The following is a 25,110-nucleotide window of genomic DNA, read 5'->3' on the forward strand; positions in this document are numbered from 1 at the left end:
CTCTCAAGTAGATATTGCGTCACGCGCGAAAATGTGACTGACCTTTTATAGCACCCACCCTGTATATAGGAGGCTATGGGTTAGTGGCACTTATGCTGACGTGCCTCTCAGCGGTAGTAGCGAGAACCACTGTGTACGGCTTCGAACGAAATCGTTCGCTACAACGCCATTATCGCGTGAGTCCGCGATCATTGTCCTTGCGTCGCTGTCTGTCGCTGGGGAGGTCAGACATTGAAGTTCAAATTTCTGCTACACATTCGCGTTTGCTTTCTGGAACGTTTTGCATACGTGTATCTTTATTTTCATTTTCCCTGCCAGAGGCAAAAGAGCACGCTGTAAATTCAACCAATAGGGTACCTCTGTTTCAGTATTGCAATCGCGCATGCCGCATATTCGCACATTTCTAACTTGTTTTTTTTTTTTTTTCAGGCACGCAGGCCTATGAATCATAATTTTGCCAAACGGTTCATTCTACACGGCCATTTGGATTGATTAGTTGTCGCAGTAATTTATGTTAGCAACAACATACACAACGATCATGTATGAGGAACTTCGTTTGGTGATATGTGGCCCACTATGCGTGTGAAGTGAGCCTCAAATGACATGCGTGCGCATTGATTCTTAGGGTACTGGTAGAATGTGTAGTATTTGATTCTGGTTTTTCGCATGCTCGGCGTTCGAAGTCGTATCTGATCAGTGATTATTTCGCCCGGCCACAACCTGTCACTGGCTTTTGATGGTCACGTTTCAAATTGTTGGTGAAAAGGACTCTCCCATGCACACGGTGAACGCACTGCTGCAGGCCAAAACTAAGCCGCTTCTTGATGAAATAGGACTAATTTTAACCTGGGCAGATCCTAAGCATAGCCCTTGTAATTAGACACTGTGACAGGTGGGAGCGTGGTTACTCTTTTTGTTTCTTTTCTGGAAATGATTACACTTCTTCCGTCCATTGTGTTTCACCATGAAGCCAAACTAAATAAAAGTGAGCGAGTTGGAGCGCTCATTCCGGAGATTTATGGCGTACAAATCATTTACATCCACCGCGTGAAGATTGTAGCGGTCTACGTTTATCGTGCTGCTTTTCGCTAAATACCGAAAACTAGGAACCCTATATCTACTGACCTAAATTGTATGCGAGGATATTTCAGATTGTCGAGCACTTCTTTCCTCCTCCTTTCTAGGACACACTAGTGACTATTGTGTGGTGCAAGCAAGATATATTTGCCTTGTCGCTTTCACGCTGCGTATTCGTGCAGCTATAATAGGCAACAGGGCTTTTCGAAATAAAGCAAAAGAGAAGAATTATCGTATTCCGAATCTGTTTATCAAAGTTTGGAGCCACATGTGGTCCATCGTTTATCGAACATATGCATAAGAAAGAGATACATTCAGTCGAACGCCGCCCCTGCATGACAATCAGTCATGGTAAAGGTCGTGCCACGAACAAGTTTTGATATCAAGTAACTCAGTTGTACGTTTCCGGGTGTGATTGTTCGCATTATCTCGTGAGTGCACTAATATGCCATAACGGATATCGCGTGCTGATATCGTGATCGCGAGAGTGCGTAAAGTCATAATCATTCGTGTGAAGTCCGTCTGGTGGCGTGATCACCTGCGATCGCCAAATTTCATCACCTTAAGCTGTTGGATTATTTCAAGCTGCTGCAAATAATATGGTGACAATATTGTGACACAGAACGCGATATCCGCCTTCGCGTCAGTCAGGGGAAAGAGGTAAGCATCGCTTTCATCACTGTGTATTAGAAATTTATGGCAACGAAACAGAGGAGGCGAAACAACAAGGATGGAACTTGGCTGTCGCAAGAACGCCTGTAGTGACCAATCCGGAACCGGGCATTGTTAAACACAAAAATTGTGCAGAACCTTGACATTCGTATTGTTTTTACTTCGTATATTCGTGTTGTAATTCGTATACTTTTTAGCACAAGTGTATTTATTGATAATGTAGCACAGAGGCAAATCTCAGAGGAACAGCAGAAAAGTAAAATTAGCGCTGCAGGGGAGTAGCTTTTGTTAAACCAAATGACGTTACCAGGACGTTACCAGGACGTTACCTACAACCAAATGACGTTAATTGGTGGTGAACGTCCCTTGGTTGCAGTTCAGTGCTGCCTTCGTGTCGTATTTTCCGTGTTCCCTGACAGTGGGGTTTTCAAAGTTTTTACAATATCATTATTTTATGATAATAATTGGGAGTACATTTACATGTAAGGTGATTCAGCCTATTTGTGGAGCGACACGGTCTACATTCCGGAGGGCACGACTGAAAATTGTTCGACCACATGGAGCTGTGATCCTCGCCAAAACTAATTGACGTAGATCACTTTACGTATACCTGATGTCACGTTGAAGACTCCACCTCGCGCTCAACCAACTTTTGTGTCTAGTGCTTATTGCACTGCTACTGGCCACTAATCGAACAGACTTGGCGGGTATGTGCTAATGCCACGGTTGCAAAAGATACGCTCCTGCAGCGCTAATTTTACGTTTCTGCTGTTCATGTGAGATTTGCCTATGTGCTACATTATCAATAAATACACTTGTGCTAAAAAGTATGTCTGCAAACGCACATTACACATATGACTAAACAATACGAATTTCAAGGTTCTGCACAATTTCTATTTAACAATGCCCGGTTGCGGATTGGTCACTACAGGACGCTCTTGTGACAACCAAGTTCCATCCTTGTTGTTTCGCCTCCTTTGTTTCGTTGCCATAAATTTCTAATACACAGCTGCTTCACTGCATAGCATAAATAACTCGGAGTGAAGCATTATACGAACCCAGAAGCACACCAGAATTTTTTCAAAAAAAAAAAAAATGCGGGAGTCGAGCAGCGTCTCTGGGGGGGGGGGGGGGGATATATTTATTAGACGAAAAGGAAAAAAAAAACGGGGAAAGGTCAGCCAAACGGGACGTCGGCTTGCTATTCCAGAAATAAGAAATAATAATAAATAAATAAAAAGAAAAGATAAGAATTAAAGAAAGAAAGAAATAGGAAGGAATAAGAAAGAATTAAAGGAAGAAAATTAAGAAATAAAGAAAAAGAATTTGGAAATAACGAAAAACTAACAGATGATCAAAGAAGGATGAGGTAGATTAATGACAAAGATGACATAAAAAAGATGACTAACAAACGGTGAAGGAATGATGAGATGAATCACAGAAGAAGAATGAGATTTCACGACTGAGTTCACAGGCTGTTCATCAGACCTGAATCTCTCAAGAAAGTCAGAACTGCTTTGGTCACAGACCGCTGTGTGTGATCTCGTACTGGGCCGAGCAGAGTGGCCAGAGAAAAGTCCGTGCACCGCAGCTCGAGTAGGCGTCGTCTCAACGTGGCTCGAGGGGTGTCGAATCTGTGACAGTCGAGAAGAAGGTGTGGCACATCAGCTACAACAGCGCAAGTGGGGCATTTGGGCGACTGGAGAAGACCCATTTTACAGAGGAGTAGAGGTGTCCTGGCGGCATTAAGGCGTAGTCGGTGTAGAATGGACGTTTCTTGACGCGAGCAGTGGTGTGTGGCAACGAAATCCATCGACGGGTCGATAGACCGGAGATGGTCGTTCAGTCGGACAGCGTCCTCTTGAAACTGCCGAGTGCCGTTATAACGGAGTCGCTGTGTCTGTAACCGACACGATGAGGCTGAAAGTGGTAGGAGACAGTTATTGGAGGTGCCGTCCCCATGTGCCCAGCGTCTCTGGATTTTTTCGCGTGGAATGACCCTGCTGTCTTCGTTTCGTTTTTTCTGTGTTCCACGGCACTGCACCGCACAGGCGCCGGTTAGGAGGATTTCTACTGAAGGGTGCTAATAGTAGCTCGGCCCGACAACAACTATTATGGAAAACTCATTCTCGCGAAAGTGCGAAGACATTTCTTCCATCTTAACTGGTTTTGTGACAACACATTTTGACTATAATCCAATATATTGTGCCTTGGGGAAAAAACAGTGTACTCTAGTGCAGTAGGTTTATGGATATATCTCGCTGCACATTGTATAAAGCATGTTTCTGATGAAGCCTTTTAAGAAAGGATTATAGTTCGGCGGACCAACACGATTAAATTTCAGATTGGCAACCCTTATAAAGTCAGTGCAGGTGTGCTCTTCTGTCCTTATGTCAGTGACATCGTTGTGTGGTCTGCCATAACTTAGCTGTATTCTTCATCTATATCTGATTTGATCTGCAATGTTAACATGAAAGAGCATTTACTAAAAACGACATCCGCGCACACACAGTTCATTCCTGTTTGAGAGTTATTGTTGTTTCTTTTTTCCTGAGTATTGCGAATAACACAAACGCTTGCTGTTATTTCATTGTCAGAGGCAAAGCTCTACTCTACTATGTGTTTGACGAACAGTGACTGTCACACATGCAAGCCTGTGTCATTCAGGAAATTATGCTTGAGATCGGGGTTAGAAGATTTGTTTCCATCTCTCTATATATATATTGTTTTTTATCTCAATCTACAGTATAGTTTGAAGAGTACCCGAGATCACAGGCGTACCGAAGTGGCGGCCCGCCTAGGGTTTCCATGCGGCCCACGTGGCCCCTGAGAAAAAATATATCCGGCCAAAGTTTCATGAACGGTCGTGGCGTTATCATTGGGCTCTGTACTCGTGCGGTCTATCTTGGGTTAGTTAGTGAGCGAAAAAACAACAACAACAACAAAAAAAAACTATTGTCACTGGCTTGTGACAGCCGCTGACTGTTAAGTTAAGACTTGTTGTTGCCTGTCTGCCTGTGTTGCTTTCATCGTCTTCGTAGATGACACTCTAAACCTGTCCCTGTGTCTGATTTTTACTTGATTCATATTACTAGTACATTCCTACCTACATTTCTATACAAACCCTACGTAGCCTATTTTGTAACATTGGTGCCTTTAGTGCCGTCACAAACGGACTGCTTCAGTCGCAGGCTCGATCGTCTTCCCAGTGAATTCGAGCAAATGGTGCGACTTCGCTTTATACTAACGTTGGACGCGGACACACATGTCCATATTCGGCACACCGTACGTATAGTAACAATAATTCGTGGGTTCACGTCGCGAGGCAACTGTGTCAACATATATCTGCGAGCAGGCGTTTCCTGTGACGAACCTGAATAAGTCGAAGCGAGGCTCACAACTCGGAAACGAACACCTCATCCCAGTTAAGATTGCAATTGCACAATCGTTTTCACATAATGTCGACGCAACAGTTAAAAACGAGAGGTGAAGATATTGCGTAAAGTTTCCAAATTTCCTCGTTACATAGCAAATAAAAAGGACCGCTGACCGCACCATTGAGAAACGCTAAGCAACCCAAATCTATACTCGCACCTTTTATGCCGTTTTAACCTTTGGTTGTGTCATCTATATCAGAAACAGGCTACCACCAAGCCCTGGTATGCGGCCCATGTAGTTCCGCCATGGCTGAATGCGGCTCGCGGACAGGAATGAGTTCGGCACCCCTGATCTACTCCTTACGTGTTGGTCATCCGATGCTCAACATTCTGTGCAGCTTTGTAAGCCTTCTATGCAGTTTTAAAACCCAGGAAGTCAAAGTCGCCTCTCTTGAAAATGGATCGCTCCCGAAACACCTTAGTGGATACATAATTATGGGTATCTTCTCTCTGTGTGAATGATATACACTGTAAAAAAATTGCCGTAAATTTTACGGTCAAAATCAATTTTTTGCCGTAAAAAGACCAGGTATGCTACCGTAATTGGAAATACGGTCCAAGCAGTGTAATTAATGCGATTAATACACAATTAATTAATACACAATGAAATATTCCGTAATTATGACGGTTATCACCGTAACTAAGACGGTAGTGTGTCCGTAATCCTGATTACGGTCAAATTATTTATATTTTATAATTTATTATATTTTACGGTAGTCCTCCATACTTTCACACTGCTTTCCAGTATCTGACATTGTGCTACGCTTGCTGGGAAGAGTGAAATTTAATAAATGGTTGTTTGCTGTACATGTATACATGCATATGGTGGCACAGTGTTGCTATACATTGTATTTCATTATATGCCAAGTCCATACTTCAATACCTTTCATATCTGCTGCTGTACGTACACACCTCGGCGGGATGTCTTACAAACAGTGGATATCATTGTTTAGCATACCGTGTGCTCTAAAGACAAAAACACACGAACAATGAAAGATGAAAGTCACTGAAAAGGTTAGCATTAGGCAATTTGAGGCCTTGTATGTGATTGTCCCTTCTATGTTGTTCCAGCCTCAGAACATCAGTTCTCTCATGTTTAACACGAACAGACGAGAGCGTTTACTGTTCAGGATATTTAATATGACAAAGTACACTTGTGCAGTGTCTACTAGCGACAAAAACGCAACGACACTGGGGCCCAGCCTACACTGCCAGCTTCTTCACTACAAAGGCTACTTACGCTGGGAACAGGATGACGAATTTCTAATATATACAGAGATTACATAAACGGACAGAAAAGTTTGTGCCAAAAAGAAACAGAATAGGGCTGCAGCGCGCAATGTTGCCGGCAGCAGCGTAGCGTGTAGCCGCGTCGGCGGCATTTGCAAGGCCAACGATGGCGAAGGGCGCACACACACATCGTCATCGCCAACGCCATTTTCAAATTGACAGACGGCGTTTGCAAATGGCGACGGGGAGGTCGATGCAAATTCCATATGTCCAAATGCAGCGGGTTTCAGGTACGTATAAAGTGTTATTGTTTCTCAACACTCACCTCACATTGCGCTGTGATCATATTTCGCATTGCCGAAAGGTGTATCCGCAGCGCACGTTTAATAATTGCACGATTACGTCTTCCTTACTAGGCACAACGGGGGCGCCTCACGGAGCAGATTACAAGTTCAAATCCCGCTGGCGGAGCAAACATAAACGTATTTTACTCCCAGAGGACGGGTACTTTCGCCTAATTGCACGCGAAAATGAAAATGACCCTGTGTATACTATTTCCAGGCACCGTTACTTGAAGCTGCTGCCGGCTAGATGAAACTGAGCAAGCTCCGTGCGCATATGCCCACTGATGTAGCCTGGAGGTAAATTATCTTACTGATGTGTTGGATTTACTTCTTGGTCCCACTTCAGTGCTTCAAGATATTGAATGCTAAACCGTTCTGCTGTAGGTTTTGTATTCTAGGTGCAAAGATCTAAGAACATGCGTATAGGACATATCATGTGCTTCACATGCGTATGTACTTGTCGATGTGGTGTTACTTGTACGATGTCGTGATTGTTGAACATGTTTTACGTGTTGTTGACCCCCTTGAATTTGTTCGGTTCCAATCTGTTCCAGCAGAGATGGTCACTTCTGGGCACACCATCCTTCCCGGCCAAGTCGCGTGGAAAGGCATCCAAGACACGCTTGGCCTTGGATAACTTGCTGAAAGAAGACCCAAGAGGGGGCATCTCTTTTACATGGTTTCTCGTGAAACTGAGTGAGTATTTCATTCACTCTGCAGCAGCACACTTCAACTAGAAACTGATATTATTCCGGCTTATTTTATTTAGCGTTTCTACCGCCGTTCTTTAGTGACTGTAACACATGCTTGTAGTGTTCACAACTGAAATGTCACACCTATGTCTCGAAAGGTACAGCATAAGGAGCTGGTGTCCCTTATAAGTTCACATGAAATTAGGGTACTTTGTTGGGTCGGCATGCTGCTTGTCCGTCCTTGAACATTAGCATTCCTTTGCGATTGAAATCGCGCCTTTTTACCCACTTAGAATTTGCTGCATCGCGGATAATGTTCGATGTTCCTCTCCGTATTTTTTGTCGGAAATGAAGTCGTTGAGTAAAGCTACTGGTCGCTGGCTACTACATGTAGCTGCCTATCTTAATATTTTGAGAGCTGGGTGATTTCACGCCGGATCAGGCAGGGTGGTCCGGTCGACCTGTTAAATTTTTTTTCTTTCAAACATATTTGAAACCCTTGTCTCAAGGATGCATATTGGCGCTGAAAGTAGTTGAAAATAATCGGTGGGTATTTTTTAATGCATTATCATTCAGATGTGGGCATTTCGATCATTGCGCTTCCTACGCAGTTTGACGCCGCGTATCTTCATAACTATTTGACATTTGTTGACTATTTGACATTTCAGCTGAATTTGTTTTCCACGTATTGTCTAGGGTGGATAGCACTGCATACGAAGTTCTGAAGATCCTAAGGTTAGCCTTTGAGGATGTAAAAAAATGGCAAAGTTGTCTCATTTGGAAAATATGGTACGTTTTGGGGACCTCACAACTATTCTCCCATTTGTGATACCGGAAAGTAATCTGCATCATTGTGTTCGTCTCGAAATGCCCTTTCTTCGCATAGCGAGTACATCGTATTGTGAATTAGGGCAACGACCCCAACAGTCTTTTTATGAGGGGTGTCTACGGAAAATGCGTAATTTCGACAGCGCGGATCCCATATATTTCCACTCGATATGACATGTGCACATGTCATGTCGAGTGGAAATCTATGGAATCCGCGCTGTCGAATTTACGCATTTTGCGTAGACACCCCGCGCACATACAAAAAAATGTTGCTTCAGGGGTGGTCGAAGTTACGTTCGTAACTCAATGTCGTTTGCAACATAATTTTGACCATCTCTGAAGCAATTTTTTATGTGCTGTTTTGAGTCGTCATGAAGAACGTTTGTGAGTAAAATGAATGAGGTTACGAGTGGGAATATATGGGATGCGCAATGTCGAATTTACGCATTTTCCGTAGATACCCTTCACAAAAAGACCGTTGGGGGCGTTGCACTAATTCGCAATACGATGTACTCACTATGCGGAGAAAGTGCATTTCGAGACCAACACAACGATTCAGATTATCTTCGAGTATCACAACTGGGGGCCGAGTTGTGAGGTTCCCAAAACGTACCATATTTTACAAATGAGGCAACTTTGCGATCTCCTCAAAGGCAAACCTTAGGATCCTTCGAACATGGATGCAATGCTGCCCACCCGAGACAATACGTGAAAAAAAAAAAGAAATTCAGCTGAATGAATCTGTCATATAGTTATGAAGATACGTGGCGTCAAACTGCGTAGGAAGTGCAATTGTCGAAATGCCCACATCTGAATGATAATTAATTAAAAAATAACCACCAATTATTTTCAACTACTTTCAGCGCCAATATGGCTCCTAGGGACAAGGCTTTAATATACGCTCTATTTAATTAATTTATTTTCTATCTAATCTATTTAACTTCTATTTCTCCCTAGCAGTAAGAAAGTGTGGTACCCTCTGTAAGGCTGGTGCACTGCGATGCTGTGCTCTGCTCTCCATAGTATTTATTCATCCAGAATGCGAGAAGTATTACAGAGCTCTTTCTTTGTTATGACTATAGTGTAAAAACTGAGTAGTAAAGAAAGTCCACATTGATCACAAAATGTTATACTGGTGCGTCGTAATTGCAGTATGCTGTTTTAAAATGATTAGTGGGTAAAACAGATGCGAGGCAAATGGGGTGGTAGTGGTTCCAGTCATGATTTATGCGCAGAACAAAGAAATCAGTGTTAGATTCAACATGGAAATTGTGTGCTTTCTCTCCCTTTTTTTTCGGTGATGAGTAGTACAGGTGCGGGATGTGCATGTGTCAGTATGAAGGACATTAGTGTGACGCAAATTTATGTGGTACATATTTTATGGAAAAAACACAGGCGCGCAATTCTCTGGTGCATGGTGAGATTAGTGCAGTGATTTGCCATAAACTAACTTTCTCATTCCTGCATACATCACCCGTGGCACTAGTCATCAAAAGTAAAAATATATACTTGCTTCACCGATGGCATTGCTGATTCTTTCATTTAACTCTGAGTACCTTGTCATCAACTCAACTAACATCTTGTGATTGGAACTACCTGTTGAATTGTTTGGCATGTATTTCCTGGAATAATCTCAGTGACATTTGTGATTATATGAGTGAAGCATGGTTATCTTGTAACCAAACATATTCTTCTTTACAACAATTTTAGACCGCATCTATAATGACACACTCTTAACGTCATTGCGTCTTCACACAGTCACTCCACACAAAATCATCAATATCTAAGATTTTAATCAATATATGTACTATCCATATATGAGTGATGTAAGGTCTTTATGACTAGTATCAGACCTTTAATTCGCTTGTATTGGAAATTACTCAGCCAGCACCATAAAGGTGTCTGTACTAGTGCCACCATACTGAATGTGTAATGTGCGGAGGTGTGTGCATGTGGAGCTGCATTCCAATGGTAGCAACTGTCATACTACATATCCTGCATTTTCTTTCTTACAGGAATATACTGTGTATCAGCCCTGCAGGGGCAGCAAGCTGAACAACAGAGCCATAACCTAAGAAGAAGTTCTGGGGATTGTTGCGAAAACAGCAGAAGTGTAAGGGAACGTTTTACTTGGTAACCAGATACACTTAATGTACAGTAAACTCCCTTTAACACGAACTCAAAGGGACCAGGAAGATCTGTTCGTCTTATCAGTTCAGCTTAAGAGAAGGGTAAAAAAATTCTGCATCAGAAAGACCTATGCTGTTGCTGTATGCTGAACACACTGTAAAAACAACTCACAATGAAGAAATGGCAAGGTAGAGTATTTATTTAACATTCACTGTGGCACACTGAACCAGTCTGATTTTTTTCTGCTTCTGTTGCTTGAGCTGGGATGCAGTTATAAAGGATGACATCTGCAAAATGTTTCTGAGGAACCCCTCAGTGTGTTGATGACTTTCAAAAAATTAGGAAAGCACTTGAAGAGCAGCATCAGCTGCTTCACAGGTCACTTGTGGCACATCCACTTCAGTAGGCTCACAGTCTTCCTCTGTATCTGAAGCAGCCTCAGCATCCAGTACCTCACTGAGGATGTCATCCATGGTGTCTGCTCTGCAGGTAGCTACGTTGTCATCAACTGCGGCATACGCTGCCCAGTCCAGAGGGGCACCAAGGGTTGCACTGAGTGTTGAGCAAAGATTGTTGTCCTCCGAGTTCTCTCATTCATTCACAAAGACTTCTGGGGGGCAGCTATCCTTCACGAATCCCGCGTGCCGAAAGGAGTTCGCGATGGTGGCTTCGGTCACCTGTTCCCATGCGTGGGACAGAAGGTGCACAGCACTCGGGAGATTCACTTCGTATTGCTTCCCATTTTCCATACATAGCAGCGAGCGTCTGTATTGCCTTTTTAGACTACTGATAACCCCCTGGGTCATTGGCTGGGATTTCGTTGTTGTGTTGGGTGGCAGGAACTCCAGCCGGATAGCTGTCAGTCCGGTGACTTTCCCGTGCCCAGGGCAGTTGTCAACAAGAAACAGGACATTCCTCTTCTGCCTTGCAAAGCAGCGGTCCATGTCGCACAGCCACTGCTCAAAGAGTGCCTGCGTCATCCAGGCCTTGGAGTTTGCCGCGTACGTCGCAGGCAAGGTCCTGACGTTCTTAAAACAGCGCGGCGATTTCGACTTGCCGATGACCAGTAGCTTGAGCTTGTCAGTTCCGGTCATGTTGGCTCCAACCAGAACAGTCGCGCGTCGTCACAACAGCAGCGTCGTCTCCGTCGGCAGACTCCTCGACGATAGAACGGTACACAAGTCCATGACGCTTTCTAAACCGATCCAACAAACCGTCGCTGAACGAAAATCCCTTCACGTGCAGTCGGAGGGCTATTTCTTCGGCTTTCGCACGTAAAACAACACCACTTACTGGCAAGTTCGAGCTTCTTCCTTGACAAATCCACGCAAGAAGCACATCTTCAAGATCCTTATACGCGGCTGTTCGCATTCTTTTTCTCTTTGGTGCGAACTCACTGCCGCTAAAGGCGTCCATTATTTTCTGACGATTTTTCACTATCCCACACACTGCTTTTCGCTATTCCGAATTTCCTTGCAATTTCCGTCTTCAACAGCTTTCCATCTTCCACTTCTTGCAAGATTTCCACCTTCTTCGCGAGTGAAAGCGCCTGGGACGTCCGCTTTGACATGGCACTTACGTTTCACGTCAACGGCAGAAGTGGAATCCAACTGTAACACTGAAAAAAATGACGAACGAAAATGGTACCGGGCAGTCACGATGGTAAATGAAAATGGCGAAGTCACATTTCTCGGTGTCAGTGACAAACAAGAGTGATGTCAAGCGCTGCCCGGCATTGGTCGGTTGGCCCACAGCTGTAGCCAATAGTGGACGCATGACGTCATTTTCGTGTTTTCGACGTCTTGCACACGACACGTGCGTGCCTGCCCGTCGGCATTTGCGGGAGTTCGGAGGAACGCGATGATCGAAAAGATCGTGCTATCCGAAGTGGTTCATGCTAAACGGTTTTTTTTTTACATTGAGTTTATGGGAAACCAACAAATCACCCATACCTTGTTCATCATAACCGATAATTCATCTTAAGAGAGTTCATCTTAACGGGAGTATACTGTACTTTGCAACTCTAAGATGTTGTTTTGATCGCTGCAGATTCAGCAGACTTCACAGGTTTTTCCACCCTCTCTCTGTATGTACAATAAATGCTTGATCCTGTACTCTATGCCTTGTGTCACATATTACTGCATGACTTGCAATTCCATTAAAGGAAGACACACACAATTACACATCCTACAGTCCTGTTCCCAAATTTGTGGGAATTAATGCACTCCATACTTCAACCAAAAGCAGACTCTCTCAGGTGGCTGTGAAAATTACGGGAAAGAGCCGGCAACATAGCTACCATTGAAATCCCTGTAAATTTTATGGCTGCATTTTTGTAAGACACCGTAATTTTCACAGGGAAAAAACCACCTTTTTGATACATCAAAATTACCATAAATTTAACGACAGTACTTCTCCCAAAGTGGCCGTAATTTTAACAGGAAAAGTCCGGCAACGTAGCTGCCATTAAAATAAACGTAAATTTTATGGTAGTTGTTTTTTACAGTGTACGTAAACTGTTTCTCAGAAGGTTATTAGTTGCAACTCTTATATCATCTTCACAACCTCAATCTCCAAAGCAGTACAAGGTTAAACACTTGGGTTTCACACGTTTGCTAGCTAGTGTGCCTTTGCTTAAATACTTCCTTGATATACTGAAGGACGCTAGTAGTATCGCGGACGCTAGTAGTAGTAGTTGTCAAAGGTGGGGATTTCGTGAGGCCAAATCCCGGGATTTCGCTGTAATGAATTTTGGCTTTCTGGATAATGGATATGCGGTCGTGTACGAGTGAAAAGGAAAGAACGATGTTTTACCGACGTTTGGCCATCCTTTAAAAATATCATTTGCAATCCGAAACCGAACCAACCTCACCGTCCACGACACATCACAAGTATGTCATCTGCTGACTTATGTGAACCACGCAAGCTATAGCCGAGAACAGCCCTCAACTTTCTTCAAAACTCCTGCGAAATCGTGCCTTTCGATCTATAAGACCAAAGAAAGTATTGCAGAATCTCTCTCTCTGCAGAATTTGTATGTTTGAAAGTAGGAAAAAAAGTCAGGCAATCTTCTGAGAAAATTAGACTGCGATGCTCCAGAGCAGAACACAACAATTACTGTGGATCAGTAAAAGGGGAGAAAGGAAAACGCACCAGTCCCCAGAATACTCCAGCGGAAGATGCGAGAAACATCATTGCTTTTAGCAGCCGCTTTAGTATATAAAAGTGCTGAACGTCATGTCTTCTCGTGCACTACTATTGCTGCACGGTGCGAAGGCTCAATATAATATGCGGAAAAACTTTTGCTTGTGAGCAGTGTTCACTTTTCCTGCTTTCTTTCTTTTTCTTTTTGTGTGTCTGTTTTCTTCCACTAGAATGTTCCACGGGGACGGCATGAAGCGCACTGTATCGCAGTGTGTGATAGAATGATAGATGTGCATGTGGATATATTTTTATGTGACATCCTAGGATTAGCTGCAAAAAAAAAAAAAGAAAAATCACGATCCTGTTCTGGATGCGTATTTTCAAATCCGCTCCTGTACAACAGATCGCCGCTGCCGCATCCTAAGAAAAAAAAGGAGTACTTTTACTCCTTTTGGGGCCAAATGCATTACTACAAAAAATAGCCCCTTTTGGGAGTAAATGCACGGAAGTAAATGAATGTCACATAGTGTAGACAGCATTTCACGCTCCGTTCTAACAGTCCCAGATACGTAATTCGTGTGCATTCGTGAAAATACGAATCAAATGTCAACCATGACATATCGAATGCTATGAAATCTTGCGACATACAGGGCACAGTTTGCGAAGAAAAAAGAGCGCGAACTGTTTCTTACTCTGTGTGGGTAAAAAATTTATATGTTTGCTGAGGCATACAGCCTTATGACGTGAAATTGACCAAGAGCACATATTTACGTAGACTGTTGCATTTGAAATACCATTCGCGAACTTCAGTGACTATTTGCAGTCGTGTGGAGTAAATGTCAGGGTTAGGGGACTAAAATATGGAGTAGTTGCAGCATAAGGGAGTAGAAGCTGCAATTATTCTCTATTTTACTATTTTTTCTCTTAGAGTGCGGCTCCAGTCCGCCTAGCGCGGAGGCGTCAAGGCAACCCTGAAATGTCATGGCGGCCGCTATCTTGTATGCGGAACGGCTGATGAGTGAAAAGTAATAAGTGGTAGATCTATTTAGGTGTCTTTGTGTGAAGATATGCAATGTTCTTTGAACACTTTTTGTACTTTGCTTTTGAGAACGTGAGACCACGGATAGTCAACGTTTTCACTGAAGTGCTGGTTGCGCTGTATTGTGGAAGTATGAGAAATAGCGCTTGTCAAACGCGTCGTACAATTTCGTTCTTTACAGCGATTCTCCATAGCGACCGCTCTCTGTGAAGCTGTTGACGAGGAACGTTGGAATTATAGTGTTTAATTAGATAAACCTTCGCAGAATTATGGTCATGGCGTATCTGCAAAAACAGCAAGACGTACTCCATGTACTGAAGTCTGTACATAGCGCATGCATAACAGACAACACTTCTGTGTATATGAATATGAATACCGGTGCGTCCTATCTTTTCGCATTCAGGGGGACGAGTGATTCGGGTTGCATTTTCGAACTTATAATTTTGAAATGCAATAGCATCCTGTGCGATCGGGTCCTGTTGATGCATTAAGATGTCCTTTTTGTTTCTATGCAGCAACTGGATCAGAGTGAAAGGTGCATATCACGGTAAAAGAAGTTGTGAAACTTGTGAAAAGCGATGATGGAACACGAAATGCTCCAGGATTACACGCAAGAACACCAAATAATGTGACATTGGATGTGTTTCGCATACTTAATTCACTCAAATAATAATAATATTTGTATCAGACTTGCATACTGATCGCTACCAGGTAATCAACATCCAGTTTAGTTAATATGTTTGAAGCATGGAATGAAGGTAGAATTTACCTGAGGTAAGGCAGGCACTGTGTATATGTAAATAATCAGGAGGGACTAGGTTTCACCAGAAAAGTCTGACTGTATTCAAAGGCCGGGGGGGGGGGGGCAGAATGTCTGGTGTGATGGTTTTCACTTTTCATGTCTGCGTCTAATCCTGTGCGTCGACTTCCCTAGCAACTTCATTGTCTTGGCTCAGAAACGCTACGTTTCTGGAACGTAGACAACAAAAACAGGCTCACAATTTATGATTTGGGTTGCAACTGCAATGTTGACTTCATGAAGCCAAGGGTGGGGGGGGGGCAACTTCCCCCTCCCAACGTCACGGCGCTCCTGACCGTATTTATAGAACGCCTCAGTGAGGGTAACGTCATTGGCGTTTATACTTATTTGTTGATACTGCTTGGTCTCTACTATTTCACGTTGACATAAAAGTAATATACACTAGTTATGACACAGCACTCTCTTTACATAACTAGATGTTTTGATTAACTGTACGTAGTACTTCCACGCAGAATCTATCCGCTTTTCTCCTGATCAGTTTTTTTATTGAGTACCTCTGACTGTAAACAGGTATTCGTGGCAATGAAGAGAACAAACAGCATGCATAATAAACACAAAGCTAGGTGTAGAGGTTGAAGAGGAAAAGAGGAGGAGGAAATAAACACTCTTGGGGCACGTTCTTCAGGAGAATGGTTGCGGATTTCCGCTGCTCCTGTAGTACAGTTGTACAGTATAATAGGCAGCTTCAAATACAGCCAGTGTACCAAAAGAGCATGAGCAACAAAATAAAACGAATAAAAGGCTACCAGAAAAAACAAAAGCTATATGTATCATGTTGACATTAGCGTTAGTCGCCCCACAATCAGAAATGCCATTCACACTTTTTGTTGTTTGGAGAGATATGTTCGTTGTTTTTGTTCACTTCATTATTGCGCAGCTAGACAGGACATTACATCATTTTCTACCTCAATTCATACCCCCACTCCATATTCCGGAAGGAGCATTCAAAGCTAAATTCAATGGAAAATTTGTGATGTTAACTGCAGTCTGCGAATGAGAGTTTTACTCTGTACCCCACGGCTTTCATTTCGGATTTGCCTTTATACCTTTGCGGCATGATTTCCAGCACTGCGCACTCTACAGCCGATCCTTTGTCATACATCATGTGAGGAAAATTGCACGTTCCTTTGCATGTATTTCACGTCATGTAAGTTACGAAATGGTTTCGGCGCGTTGGTAAGAATCAACCATACTTATAAGTGCGATAAGACAGGGACACAAAGAACGAGACACCGACAGGCACAAACTTTCAGCCAATTTATTATTAAGCGAAAAACCTTGCTTATACATGTCTTGAGTCACGTCCCCTAAAGCTCCTCGAAGATTTTCTAGTTCTCCCTCTGTGATATAAACAGATTTCGTGCTGATACATCGTTTTGAACCTTTAATCACTGTGGCTTCAACAAGCTCTCTTTTCATGACATGGTAACACATGAAGGATTTCACAATCATAAAAAAGGAGTTTACAGCCACGTATAGAAACATGTTGTTTTAATGTGAGGGAGAGACTGCCTGCTAATCATCTATGATGGTCCTTAACCGTGTGCTACTACGGCGGCCAGTTTGGCCGATGTACTCACTCCCTTCTTCTCAATATACACTCAATCTTCAAGCTCCATGTAAGTAGATGCTAAATATAACTTAGTAAAGTCTACAAACGCTTCTTTGGAAGCACCCATAGCATTTTGGAATTCAATCTTACCCGTCACATCAATGGCCTTCTCCACAACCTTTACCATCTCACTCAGATCCAAACTGTAGTATAAATCTGTGACATCTATGGAAATGAGGGCCATTGATGGTTTTATACCTTCTCTTGGAGTATCCACTAGTTCCTGTGAGTTCCGTAGATGGCAGGGATCGACGATGCCAATGTTTTTAAGCCCTTTCTGCAACCACTTACTGAATGTCCTCAATGTACGCAATGATTGTAATTGTTTTTCTACGAAAGCAATGCACAAAATGTCTGTTTTAGAGAGTGAGTAGTTTGTTAGGGAAAACATGGTAAAGTAAAGCCGCATTCCTTCTGCAGAACTCAACAAAGAATACTTGTGCTACAGATATACATAATGGAGCTGAAGGATTTGCATTTGTGATTAAATAGCGCAAACGCAGTCTGGCAGGTGGACGGAAGCCATGACGAAACAAGCCTGAGCAAAAACACAAATATGTGTGTTCGTGTTTCGTGTTGTGTTCGTGTTTTTCGCGTTGTCCATGCTCAGGCTTGTATCTTCATGGGTTTAGATTCGGCACTGCATCATGTCGATTGAAATGCGAACGCCACGTGCCTTCGTAATGGTAATGTGGCGAAGGTGAACTATGACCCATCAACCATGCACGCTGTGGACGATGGGGCAGCCAGGGTGCGGGCTGAACACCGCGCCTCGCCCCGCCGAAACGACAGCACCAGAGGACACGTGTTTCGCCGTTCCATGACTATCTGTTTCTCTGCGTGAAGCCATAGAAGCCATCTTAATCTGTAATTTTTGAATTTCAAACACGTCTAGTGTCATTTACTTGTTTCTTTAACGGCTTTTTTTTCCTCATTATAATTCACTGGCTTGCACTGTGGCATTGAGGAGTGCTCAGTCAACCTCCCAGGTGTATATCGCTCGCTGAGCGACCCTGGTTTGCCAATTCCGAACGATGCGCAGCTACCCAGAGCTGACGAGCCGCAAACACGGCGAAACACGTGTCCTCTAGTGCTGTCGCATCGTTCCATGAGTATCTGTTTCTCTGCGTGAAGCCATAGAAGCCATCTTAATCTGTAATTTTGAATTTCAAACACATCTAGTGTCATTTACTTGTTTCTTTAATGGCTTTTTTTCCTCATTACCTCATTATATATATGTATATATATACATATATATATATAAGAAAAAGAAAAGTGTGGTAGCACATGACACGTACCGCTGCTACTTTCTCCTACAAAGACCTTCCGATGGAGATAAGCTCATAAAAGGGAGTTTTAGTAAATCATAGGCATTATACGAAAAGGAAACGACAAATTGATGCCAAATCAAAAATCATAAAGGTGACGTCATAGACTTGAAACGAGGAACGCGATTGGGTTATCCTGTAAGAGTCGGTATTGTTGAAACGATTCGTGTACGGAACCTTTTAGAATTAACCGGCTTGAGCCACTATAATTGCCTTACTGATATAATTCTTACTGATAACATTTTCGGTTCGACCCTCTGGTGCAGAGTGTTCCAGGGGCAACGGTCATTCCGACAGCCGAAGTAGGAAGGCTAAAGGGCAGACCACAACAAAATCAAACAGTGGGAAGTCAGCTCGGCGTAGGAGAGCTCAGTGAATGTACGTTCGCTCTACACGAACTGCTTCCTCCCCATAACGATTACCGCGTATCGATGGAAGTAGTCTTGGGAGTTGATAAAGGGAACCACGTACTAATCGGAGATGAAGATGTAGCAGCTGATCATTACCAGCTGGACCAATAAACCGCTTAGTGGTCTCCACAAGTCGCTCACGTGCATGGGGATTTATCTGCCTCTGTTGTAAATAGCGCAGATATTTGCTGAACTCCTGGGCAAGAGTAAGTTCGCGACGAATATCTCAGTGTGTCTGTGTTTCGCAATATAAAAAGAAGAAAAAAAAGAAATGGTGCTGGCCTTAAAACAATGACTGTCTTGAAATTTGCAACCTAACACTTGTCCGAAAATCTGTAATTGAAAAGCCGATCAAGGAAATTCAGGTAACGACGCAATCTCTTGCGAAGAACGTCTGGCTGGCCGCACAGCCCACCTGCGAAAATGCGACAGCAACATAACGTATTATGAAAAATCTGTATCGACTAAAAGCAAACACCCAGTTTTCCACATTTTTCCACTCTTTTGTTTCCACACTGTTGATGCCACGTCATCAGGTATAAGCAAAATTCAGTACTGTCATGATTTCTGCCTTCCTGTGTCCACCAGTTACACAGTTTGTGATTGTAGACTCCTATCGCACTGCTGCTATTTTACATTTATTTATTTATTCATGACGCGACACAGAAAGCCGGCTTCGCAGGATAGCAGATAACCATGTAAGAAAGCCAACTTGACAGATTTGCACGAGGATATATGAGGAGGAAAAATTCGGGGACGGACCAGGAAGAGGAGGACGCACGAAGGCTCGTGCTCAGGTAATAAAAAACAAAAACAAAAAAACTCAATGCGTGGCCCAGAAACGGAAACATGCACCAATACTTTTGTGTTGATTGAATGTCGTTGCGAAATCAAAATTTCGCTATAGAAGCTCGTGAAGCGAAATGATTGGTCCGTATGACAAAGACACGGTCTTAATATTAATAATTGGTGGCGCCGACTATGATCATGAGCGACGCCACAGTGGTCGGTTTGTAGATAGATTTGTCTATTTGTGAAAAATGTTATGATGTAAAAGCAGCAATGGCTTTAAGGTGACATTTTGTAGAAATTAATAGATGCATGGACAATGTACTCGACAATAATTTATATTGCAATTAAAAAAGAATAGTCAGAGACGTCCACACACAGATTTCGAGCCGTCACACAGGACTCGACGGTAGGAGGATTCCACCAGTAATCCTCAACAGCGGAACCCCGAGCTAGATTGCACATCTCATTCATTCTATCGCCTGTTCTCCACGACTTCAATGAACACCAAGCTGCGGTCCGGAGGAGGTTCCGTTACAGCATATGCCACCAATCCCGGAGACAGCATTTCACATTGAAGAATTTTTTCGACATCAGGTACCATGAAGGACGTGTTCTTAAAACGTGTTCGGATCAGCGCTGTCTGTGACAATCTCCAGCGACAGAGCGACTTACACAACTGCTCTAAGGCATGAGCCAGCTGCTGGGCTACCGCAGACGCACAGGAGCTTCAACTACGGAAGTTAGGGTAGTTAAGGAAGGAGGTCGGTTTCACGTCAGTTCAGGCAGGGAGGTACCATTCTGGGGTGTGTTGCAGAGAGAATAATAGAAAGACGTTATCAGAGACACAGATATGACACTCTAAAAGATTTATTGATTCTTTACGCCGTTATTCATGTAGGCAGAACATGTAAGTGAACATTCTCCTCTGTATCACGTGTTTTGCTAAGGCACACAAGAAAAGATTCATTATAAAATATGCCTGCAAATACTCTATACTTCACATGAAGCTTCTAAACTGAAGACTACAAACGCTCTTCAAAATGTTTCACACTGTAATACATACATAATCTAAATGGCTACATCCACAAATTACAGCTGCAGTGAGCTGCATAAAAATAAGTTGGGTATGTTTAAGAGAATGGCGTTAATAACGTACTTTCTTGCACCAATTTCCTACTCGCTTGCTTCGGCATTAACACACATCAAAAAGCTTTCTTTATATCAACGTAAAAAAGCCTAGCTGTATAAAATGATGTGAAACGAAACATTGTCTCAATGCTCTTATAACCGTTGGACGCTACACTTTTGGAACTGCAGCATTTAACAGACTATTGCCGCAGCTACTAATTGACAGCTATCATGTGACTGTTTCTAGTAGTCCCCAAAGTAAACAATAAATGTTCAGGAAACTTTATCATACCTCTTCTGCCAGAGGGTCAAACTTGTCTCTGTCTGCTAACAGGCTGTGCACAAGTAGCGGTTGTTTTCATACAGCGTAATTGAAGAAATGTGCATCACAAAGGAAACAATTAGAATGTGCACCACAGACATTGTAATAAGTAATTAAGCATCTGTGACATTTTCAACGAGATGGATCTGCAGGGGCTAACACTTGCCGCTAACTAGGTGGTGGTGTCTGGTCACCCATTTGTTACACATTGGTTGGTGCACTTTTAAACGAAGTAACAAGTGCACGACAACAAAGATACCAAGACGGTCCCACTGACAACAGTGTACTCGTCAGAAAATGACATGTGCTATGAAGCAGTCCACTCAGTGTTGTCAGAACAGCTTACTCATCGCACATAACAGCTCCCATTACTTGTCTTTTCTCTGACAGAACAGCTTACACAATTACCACCTTAATTTATCTCACAGAATTCTCAACCTGTGGGGCATGCATATTGCTCATGATTGTCAGCCCCCTTTTGATTCCACAAGCAGAGTATTCAGATTTGATTTCATTGATTTCATTTCATTGATTCAAGCAGAGTATTCAGATCAAAGACCACACGTAAGCAAAGTAGACAACCCAAACGAGATGCTAGGGGATAATGGTGTAAGTTCTCCTACCGGTGCCCTGATGGAAAAGCAACTACAGTGTACAGTACATGTTTCTATGGTGTAGAAGCGGTTTTGATATTCAGTTCAGTGTTTAATATTGGTCTCCTGCATAATATGCCCCATTTATCGGTAATACACTGTTGTTAGTGCGACCAAGTGTTCGGTTGTTTCCCTTTTTGTGCACTTGCTGCTTGATTTAGAAGTATACCAACCAATCTGTAACAAACTGGCAACAGTCAAGTGTAGTGCCACCCAGCTAGCAGCACATGTTTACTTCTGCAGTTCCATGAAACTGCCACAGATGCTTACTCATCACAATATCTGTGGTGTAAATGTTAAAAGTCGTACTGTACGTAAGTAGCCGCTAATTCTGCATTGCCTGTTTAGTGGACACAGACAAATTTGACCCTCTGGCAATTGAGGTATGATAAAGTTGGTTGCACATCACTCACTTTGACTAGGTCTGCACACACACATGGAAGTGGGAAACAACAAGAGACAATTGAGATTGCAAAATTTCTAAATAGTTAAGCAATGCCTAGACTAAACTTCTTTGCATGCGCTCTGTGCCAGCCGCTCCTTCCTTTCTTTTGCGTGTCGCAGCTATGACTTGACAGCATCCTCCACGTCCCTGAATGTCGCCTTCCACTCCACTTCTCTTTCGGCAGTGAAGACGTCACTGACTCTGCAGATGTTGAGTAATAATCGGGTTTTAGAAACTAAATTAAAAAGAGGTACAATAAGGCGTGTTTGTACATCACAGAAACTCACTCTCACATAGACATTTGAAGCTTCAAATTTTGGCAAGCAGGATGGATTCAGTAGCATTGTACTCTAAATCAGGTTGCGGACACATACATAGTATGAAGAGGGTAGGTTACTCCGCTCCAGGCAATACCTGACTGTAATGTGGCCACGAAGCGCACATCACGTGCATGGGTCTCAACCAAGGCTAGTGGCTGAGACGTCAAAATTTAATTCCACTGTGTTAAGAAAACCATTCCTTGTACCTCAGTTACAGTGCAGTATTTCTTATGGCGAGGCTATCACATAAGGTTATTAAGCGTACAATGGCGAACGAGTGACTTCCATACAGTGTGTCCCAGGTAAAACGCACCAAACCTTTAAAAAATGAGGGATCTCTCTACACAAATGAAACCTTTAGAACATAGTCCAGAGTCCCGTGGCCTGCTCACCCGTATTTTATTGTGCCCAGGTAATTAACGGAGCATAAATAGCTTGCTAACTATTTAATCATTTATTTTGGGTCTGAGGTGTAAACTGCAAAGTGGTAGAGCATGTAGACAAACGTCAAACAGTTGTTTCTGTCAACGTACGTCTGACATTTTGCCCTGCCAAGACAAAGAGTACGAAATAAAAAAAAATGTACGTGACAGCCGGCATGCGCGGATGGAGTACACTTCGACTGTACAGCCCTCAGTTAAAGTTTGAAAAATATTTACTGGTTTATGCATTGTTTCATTTATCTATATTTTGTTTAACTACTCATAATTCACAATGAAAAAAATACGACAGAGTTCGGCACCGTGCTTTGGACAACAGGGTTTCACTGGCATTGAGTGGTCAGTCCTTTTTTTTTTCTTTTGTGTATTTTAATTGGGACAGATTGCATGTCTTTGGTGCAGGGTAATAGGCGATTGGGGAGGACAAGTGGGGGATCATTGAATGAACTCTCATTCATCTGTTCACTGTGAAGTTCACAGGTGCATTGTGGTGAACTACGGAGTGACTCAGCATTCCATTGAAGGGTTACAAGAACAAAAAGGTGCAAAAATATATGACAACAGAAGCTAAACAATAGCCAACAGCTCTGCTGGGGAAGCAGTTGAAGCACCTCTCAAGATATCGCCCAGGCACTCACAGCCCTATTCACTGGCTGCACTAACCACAATTCAAAGGCTGCCTCCGTACGTACAACTCAAACCTTACATGACAAGTTGCCTCATGCACAAGGCTCAGCGGGATGAACCACCAACAATGGAAGTTCGGCTAGGTGGCAGTTTGTGTCAAGTCTGAAAGCTGCACTAGTTTTGAACATGTTTTGAGCAATGCAATCAGACAGGAGCGACAGTCAAGTGACGGTTACAGCTTTAGTTCTGTGCTGAACAGGTTTAGCAAAACTGGATGGAACAGTTGCAGCCAAGACGGGAGGGCGTTTTTAGGAAGCTGATGCGTATTGAAATCTTTCTGCCTTCAATGACATTTTGTCAAGAAATAGTTGCTGTAAACGAGCTCACGAAGCAGGCCGTAACAATAACCATTTCACGCTGCTTCTGCTTGTTGTCCCGTAGCTGCTTGTCAAAATCAAGGAAGTCCTCCAAGTCACTCAGTGGCTCTTCAAAAAGGCTCTCCCGTTCATCAGTATTTTTGCAGTTCCTTAACTTGGTCAAAATTCGATTCAATTGGGCCGCATGATCTTCAACTTCGTTTCTTATAGAGTGGAGCAAAGTCAGCATCCTTTTCTGGAATGCTGAATAAGGCTCTACATAGTCATATGCACAAAACGGGATCACATATGTACAGTTATGTATTCTGTTATGTCACCTGAAGTGGTCAGCAGTCATTGGTAGCGAGTCACGTCTTGCATAATGTAGTTGTGTACATCCGCCTGGTAATATGTTTAGTGCTTTGTTAGAAATATTTAAACTATAGGTCAAAGTCTGTAGTGTCTGTGCCAGAATATTCCACTGCACTCACTCTGAAGACCACGTGAAGACAGCTGGTCATGTTCCACATCATGGACACCAGACGGCAGCATAGGCCAGCCTAAAATGGGAGTAATACATAATGCTGTCATACATACCGTCGACATGCAATAGGGTCGAGGCATGTACCTTGTGTGGAATGTGAAGACGACGGTGGAATGCTGGATACGGAAACATCACCAGTTGACCTTTGGCTGTTTGAAGACGTCATTGTATCATCTACATCTCGCCCTTCTAAGAATGATAGAAATGTATGTTACGTACCATAACACAAATATGAACAATACATGATAGAAGGGAAATATTCCCATGTGAAAAACAGATCCAAAAGGCCAAACACAAGACACCTTCATGATCCTAACCTTACCATCATGGTCATCGTAGCCGTCTAGCACGATGTTGTAGACCCACGGCACGCCTTGCGGTGCTCTGTTACCGCAGCCCAATGACTTGAGTTTTCGTGGGAAACCTGGAATGACAGATATCACGTTAAGGCGGAGTGACCCCAATGTATTCTCTATGGGCATTGCTTTGTCCAGTTCATCTCGAAAACTACTGCAGTAATGAAGCAGTACGCCGAGCTGGTAATATATGGGTTAATTCTGCACGTCCTGGCATATTTTTTATCGCAATACAGCAAATAGGCGAATTTATAAAATTTTTTGTTTCTGTGAATGCGAATACATGGAGTCGTATGGGAGCAGCAGAAAACACTTCCTCAGATCTCTCAGCGACGAAATAAACGCCTGAAAAATATGTCAGAAA

At 43.0% G+C, this 25,110-nt stretch overlaps 2 protein-coding genes across 3 annotated transcripts in view; one reads left to right on the top strand and one right to left on the bottom strand.

Moving 5' to 3' along the window:
* Window positions 1-1,603: 1,603 nt before the first annotated feature.
* Window positions 1,604-25,110, top strand: part of LOC135372059 (zinc finger protein 28-like) — an 80,065-nt gene continuing 56,558 nt past the window's right edge. The window contains exons 1-2 of one of the 2 annotated variants that reach the window (XM_064605781.1): window positions 1,604-1,737; window positions 15,109-15,128. The gene's annotated coding sequence lies outside the window, so the exon portion shown is untranslated. The remainder of the gene's footprint in view (window positions 1,738-15,108; window positions 15,129-25,110) is intronic. The other variant, XM_064605780.1, reaches the window with a different exon arrangement.
* LOC135372155 (tigger transposable element-derived protein 4-like) lies at window positions 11,001-11,504 on the bottom strand. Its single transcript, XM_064605845.1, has one exon. The coding sequence runs from the start codon at window positions 11,502-11,504 to the stop codon at window positions 11,001-11,003; it is 504 nt and encodes a 167-aa protein (XP_064461915.1).

The sequence above is a fragment of the Ornithodoros turicata genome, unplaced genomic scaffold (assembly GCF_037126465.1).
Source record: "Ornithodoros turicata isolate Travis unplaced genomic scaffold, ASM3712646v1 Chromosome13, whole genome shotgun sequence".
In the NCBI taxonomy this organism is placed as follows: Eukaryota; Metazoa; Arthropoda; class Arachnida; order Ixodida; family Argasidae; genus Ornithodoros; species Ornithodoros turicata.

What these genes read in the sequence shown, in the direction of transcription:
- LOC135372155 (XM_064605845.1), bottom strand. Translation starts at nt 11,504, where the DNA reads ATGACCGGAACTGACAAGCTCAAGCTACTGGTCATCGGCAAGTCGAAA.